At 43.1% G+C, this 6755-nt stretch overlaps 1 protein-coding gene across 1 annotated transcript in view; it reads left to right on the forward strand.

Moving 5' to 3' along the window:
- Positions 1-275: 275 nt before the first annotated feature.
- The window catches only part of rx1 (retinal homeobox gene 1), a 9136-nt gene continuing 2656 nt past the window's right edge, over positions 276-6755 (forward strand). Inside the window, exons 1-2 of the mRNA XM_020528795.2 lie at positions 276-528; positions 3454-3686. Of these exons, the coding sequence (XP_020384384.1) occupies positions 276-528; positions 3454-3686 (486 nt within the window). The remainder of the gene's footprint in view (positions 529-3453; positions 3687-6755) is intronic.

Here is a 6755-nt window from a genome sequence, read left to right on the forward strand (position 1 = left end):
TTGTCCTTATTTCGTGGGTCACTTTTTAAAGAACAGGTTCAGATGTCTATTTGACATCCAATTACTCATGTAGTTGTAATTGCTACTTAACCAATAATGTCTTTTAAAACTTTTCCAAGGTCTGTACTCGCCACTGGAGCTTGTTTTTCTTTAACAAAATGTCGATTGGAATCGACTTCGAAAGTTGTGAGCAGGGGGGCTTGGCTTTGCAGAAGTTGCTGTGAGCTGTGATTTGTTTTTTTCTCTTGGAGCCCAATGCGTCGTTCCAGGCTGAAATGAACGGCGTGGAAGAAACCTGTTTGCCCCCCAGCAGCTTCCACGAAATGGTTAAGAGCCCAGGCGCCTGTTCGCGAGTTCACAGCATCGACGTGATCCTGGGATTTGCGAAGGATCAATCCGTGCTCAGCCCGGCGCCCCTTCCTTCCAAATGCTCCCAGGAGCAGGGCGAGAGCCAGCAGACTGCCTGTTACAGCCCCATCCCCGGCCTTGGGCTCCGGGAGGTCACCGACCGGCCTCACACCTTTGACGGCGACCGGCCTCACACCTTTGATGGTAAGAGCCCTATCCCCAAAAGATGCAACTTTTCAAACTTTAACTCAAGCTCGTTGAGATTTTACTTGAGTGTGGGAGTAAAAGAAAACAAACCTTCAACGATAGCCGTTCAAGTTGTTGTTTGCAATTGTACGAATTTCCTTTCCAAGTTTAGGGGATTTAAATTAGCAAACGGGCTACAATTCGAAGGGTTGTGATATGCAGTCCTGAGTTTAAAACCCACTGTTAGAGATTCTTTAAATGGAGATTTCTTCCCAGAAAGTGACTGGACTTGATCCGCTCATTATAACGTCCACCTTCCACTTTGTGTATGTTAACACTGTCATCATTTAGTTAGAAGTTCTCCCTATGGACTGCGAGACCTTTTTCAATAGGAGAAAGAGGCATCATATAAATTTATATATTATAAAATATAATATAAATAATGAGCAAAGCGTAACCCATTAAATGCTTAGCTTTAATGATGTAATAACGAACCTTAATGCAATTATTTTAAGAGTACGTCGAAAGTTTGACATTCTGTTGTAAAGGTTTAAATTATTTTATCACTTTGGGGCAAGCAGTCTTCAATTTCCATGAAATTAAAGATCCGTTCCGGGGGTTTGCTGACTTTACGAATTATTTGCAGAATTTTGCCGGTTCCTGCCGGTTCTCCACAAGAGCAGCCGCAAGGCGGAGAAGGAATGATCTCCCGCATTAACACACGGCACCTCTCGTTTATTCCAATGGAATCAGAATCCCCATTAAAACCTGACTCCCCGGATCTGCAAGAACTGTCACCTTCCCACGGGACAGGGGCCCTCAGCATCGCCCTTGAGGAGATTCCAGTTTGGGAATGTGCAGACTTTGGATGGTTCTGTTTGTGAACATTGCCGTTCCTCTCTCTCTCTCTTTCTCTCTGTCGTTAGTATCGGAATGCCGAGTTATTCGTTCCAAATCAAAGTGAAGCCAGAAATAACGCACAGAATTCGATGCGGACTCATTGTCCAGAGAGTAGCCCCATCTGTCCCCAAGTCGTTCGTGAACTAAATGGTTTCAAGTGAGCCGCTGGTTTAACATCTTTTCATTGGGACACTTAATTTCCTTTTAACTTTTGCTGTTTACATTTTTTAAAAATCTTAAATTGAACCATCTACCGAGAGCTTGAGTGTTGTAAATCAATTAATTGGTTCCTGGATAAACAAAGAACTGCGGATGCTGGAAATTGCTGGAGAAACTCAGTAGATCTGGCAGCATGTGTGGAGAAACAGTTAACATTTCGAGTCCTTCATCAGAACACATCTCTCCAAAGATGCTGCCAGATCTGCTGAATTGTTTAATGAATCCTTATCCCTCATAAATAAATCTCTCCCAGCTCCAAGCTCATCTCTGAAACTTTTCTTCAGTTTCGCTGTAATTAATTCCTCTGTTTTTTGTTGTCCTGAGTGTTTCAGAAACCAACACTTAGGAATATATTGTTCATCTTTTTTTCGTTTTGCTTGTTTTTTGCTCGAATGCATTGTCTTCGTTTCGTTGTGTCACGTTTGGTTTTGTTAGCGTTTTCAGCTTCTAGAAATGTTGAAGGCATCACATTTCGTTACCGGATGAAGCCACAGCTCAGGAAAATCAGACGGAAACTGAACAAATTCACACACAGCAAAGCACAGAGTAAGGGCGGAAAACAGGGGTCATCGAGATCGCCCTGGTGCTTAGTGGGGTGAGAGGGAGTGGGCTAGTAGCAGGCCGCTGGTCAGGCAGCGATCCGAAGAAATAGCAGCGGCCCATCATTTCAGTAAGGTTGTGTTGATCTGACTTTGGCCTCAGTTCCAATTGACCCTTGACTCAACGCATAATCTGTCTCACTCAGCCCCAGGTGAGCAAGCTTCCACTGTTTCCTGTGGAAGAAAAATCCCGATACTAACGTCCCCCATTTACCACCCCCGCCCCCCCCCCCCCCCACCCCTCCCCCCCCCCACACACACACATACACACCAGAGAACAAAATCCCCCTCTTAAATAGAGACTTTTTGAAATGTGCTCCTTAATTGAGATTCACCCACAAAAAGAAGCATACTCTCCAGGGTCTCTCGGAATCTTATATATTTAAATATAATCATCTCTCATTCTTCTAAACTCCAATGAACATTTCCTCAAAAGACATCTCTTTCATCCCAGGAATTAGCCCAATGAATTTTCTGAACTGCCTCCAGTGCAAATATTCGCTTCCTGAAGTTAGGAGGCCATAGTGGTGTGCAGCAATCCAGGTGCAGTCTCACCAATAGCCAATGCAGGAGAATTCAAGGCTTCTTGGAGTTTCCTCTGCTTTTTCTTTCAGTTGAAAACAACGCCCTGAAACAAGTCCAGCTCAAGTCCCCCCACATCACTAAACATTCAATACAAATATCCCGTGACAGTGACCCCCGCGACACCCCGAGTGAAATTGATGTTCGAATCCGGCAGAACAGAACATGCAATCTGTTGGATGGCAGCTGTATTCCTAGTACAGTTTACGAAAGCAATATACTGCGGAAATCGGAGTTAAAGCACAAAATGCTCTAGGAATTCAGCAGGTCCAGTAGAGTCTGTGGAGAGAAAAATCGAGTTCATGATTTCGAGTCCAGTCTGGCTGCTTCAGACGGATGACACACTTGAAATCATCACAGTTTGTAATGAAAATTCCAGTAGAGTTTAGTCTGGCTTCCCGTGTACGATATAATTCTAACGAGGCTTTGAGAAACATGATGAGGATTTACGGAACGGCGTGGTGTTCGAATATTTTATCACCAATATCTAGTCTTTGTAACTTGGCTACAGAATTGAGAGAGAATTTATTTGCTAAGGCAGTTAGTGAAATCACAACTCTTTATAGAGGAAGCATTTATCTCAACTTTTGGGTGATAGTTTCCGTTTCTGCTCCCTCAGATTCCAGGCTGTTCTTGAACAAGGATTTTGGTGAGCTGACAGACAGCGAGCAGAAAGCCGAGCAGAAAATGGATGAGGAGCCACCTAAGAAGAAGCACAGGAGGAACCGCACTACCTTCACCACGTACCAGCTCCACGAGCTGGAGAGAGCCTTCGAAAAGTCCCACTACCCCGATGTGTACAGCAGAGAGGAGCTAGCCATGAAAGTCAACCTGCCTGAAGTCCGGGTGCAGGTCAGTGAGAGACACAGGCATAAAAATGCTGTTGAGAGACAAGGAAATAAGGGACTGAGGTGACGGGCGATGAAGGGGCAAATAGGCAGCATGAGAAGATTAAGAGCTCGGATATGCTGGGAAAGGAAGAGAAAGGGGCAGTGTAGTTGGAGAAAAGAAAAAGAAACGAATGGAAATGAAAAAGAGAGGACACGGGTTAATAACTAAAAAAAGCAGAAAGCTGTTAAGAAAATCGTGACAATCCATTGAAAATGGAGAAATAATATGCAGGCCGACAAAATAAAGATAGGAAACTAACTAAGATTATGGTGAAAGAGACAGAAATGAGAACACTGGGGATATAGAGGAAGATAAAAGGGTTGAATATAGATGCAGGACAGAAGACTGAACTACACGGATGGGAAATAAACAGCGATAAAAGAAACAGAACTAGAGGAAGAGAGGGAAGTAAAAGATGAGAACATCACAGAAAACAGACAACTAACATGAAAGCTCAAGAGTATGAACAAATCTCAACTGAGAACAGGGCCAAAGAAATAAAACAAAAGGACTGAAATAGCAATATCAGAGAAAAAACAAAACCAAGGATGAAACGGTAAACAAAACGACACCGTGAGTGAAAATAGAGAGAGAGGGGGCATGGGAATGATGAATGGACAGATCATATTTACTCAAATGATTTGTGCTGTTTTCGGGATCTTGCTGTGCGCACTTCGTTGTGTTTCCCTCCAGTACAAGAGCGACTACACTCCAAAAGTATTTAATCGGCTTTGGCACATTGGGAAAGAAACAAAATAAATGGAAATTGTATTTTCAACATTGGACACTACATATGGCAGCATTTAACAGATATGTAGCGAGGCCAGATTGTACGAAAAATGGATTGGCATATTAGCCGACCAGTGGATCCGACCAGTGGAAATTGGAGACTTTTATTAAAAGCGTACCCCTTTAAGTGTCTTTTGGGCCTCAGCAGCTTTTTCCCATTCCATAGCCCGCAAGTTTCCTCAAGTCGGCAGAAATTCTGTTCGGAGCCAGCCACAGGGGAAGAAAAAAGCATGATGCAAGGCCGTCTCAGGGACTGGGGTCAGTGATAAAAGTTATCTGGCCTGCTCACCACACATTCACCATGGACTTGTCGGCCTCAAACTGAAACACACTATCACTCGATAGGAGTTTGTGTTAATGGGGGTTGTCTGAATGGGGGTTGACAACCCACTGTCAAACACATTTCAGCAACCATCTGGAGGGTGGCCCAAAACCATTGAAGAAGTGAACCCCAGCAGATTTCTGCACCTACCGGGGAAGGGGCTAGCGGGATTAGTACCTGGGACAAAAACAGAAGTTGCTGGAAAAGCTCAGCATCTGTGAAGGAAAAAAAATCAGAGTTAACGTTTCGGGTCCAGTGACCCATCCTCAGAACTGGGAGCAGTTAATTCATGATCACCGGAAGCATTTGGAAGCTTTCTTTGATGGGAATTTCGTTCTCGCTCCCCCTGAATATTCTAATTACATTTTAAAAAATAATTTATTGTGTTTGTCTTCAACTAATACACATTCTGATTTAAGATCTCTGAACACTTTGGCCCTGCTACCTTTTCTTTGTCTCTGTTTGAATTCAAATTTGGTTGCTCGCTCTCCTAATGGCCTTAACCTAAGCCAGGGTGGATGAAAGGATTTGAATTGATTTGGTTTGGTTTGATTTATTGTCACTTGTACCTAAGTACAGTGCAAAGTTTTGTTTTGCATGCAGTACAGGCAGATCATACCATACAAGGACATACAAATCATTGGGTGATTGAACAGAGCAAAATGATATTCCATTATCTATGGAAAGAACATAGAACTGTACAGTGCAGGACCAGGCCCTCTGGTCAATGATGTTGAAACAAACACAATGCCAAATTAAACTAATCCCTTGATCCATATCCCTCCATTCCTTGCATATTCATGTACTTATCTAAAAGTCTCTTAAACGCTCCTTTCATATCTGCCTCCAGTACCACTCAGGTAATGCGTTCCACACTCCTGCCACTCGCTGTGTTAAAAACTTGCCCTTCACATCTCCTTTGAACTTACCCCTTCTCACCTTAAATGTATGCCCCTGAGTTTTAGACATTTCAACTCTGGGAAAAAGATTCTGACTGTCAACCCTATCTATGCATCTCATAATTTCATAGACTTCAATCAAGTCTCCCCTCAGCCTTCGCCACTCCGGAGAAAATAACCCGAGTTTTTCTAGTCTCTCTGTATAGTTCATACCCTCTTGATCATTTCAGTTCATCAGAATTAGGGGGAAACCAACCTTCCTGCTTTAGATAGCTGTTGTCAATGTCAGGTGCCCAGTCAGTAGTCCCAATAATGCAGCAAACTACTGTCGCTCAATGCTCACCCCTATTTTCAAATAGCACAATCAATTTTCATTAGATGATTTAAAATTGAAATCAAATCCATTAACACAAACCCCTGTTGTGTCACAGTGAAATTATCCTGCATGAGACCATATGCTAGGCAGAGCTCCAAGTATAAAATATTCATTCTATTGAAGTGTGTGCTCTCAGTAATTTAGGTCCAGATTGGACAGTTTGTTTTGTGCTATTGTCCTAATGTACAATTCTCCAGTGGCACAGCGGGTGAAGTCACCTGTAGAATCCTGATCATTAAACACAGCATAGGCTGCCAGTTTCAGGCTCTACCATGTTAGTCTCAGCTGGGATATTAGGTGAGAGCTAGAATTAGCCCTGGTACTCCTGTGATCAGCATAAAACTGTAGACATTTTTGTCAAATCAATGATAAAAATCATTCTGCCTGATGTACACGTTCTGGTCCTTTACTGAAGCATCCAAAATAACCTCACTGCCAAAATCCTTCCCATTGACCATAAAATATAGGAACAAAATAGGCCATTCAGCCCATTGAGTGAGCTCCATCATTCAATGAGGTCATGGCTGATCTGATAATCCTCAGCTTCACTTTCCTGCCTTTCCCCCATAGCTCTTGATTCCCTCTGAGATTACACCCTTTGATTCTAGATTCCCTTGAAGGGAAACAACGTCTGTTACCTGCTG

Source organism: Rhincodon typus, chromosome 29 (assembly GCF_021869965.1).
Source record: "Rhincodon typus isolate 14 chromosome 29, sRhiTyp1.1, whole genome shotgun sequence".
NCBI lineage: Eukaryota > Metazoa > Chordata > Chondrichthyes > Orectolobiformes > Rhincodontidae > Rhincodon > Rhincodon typus.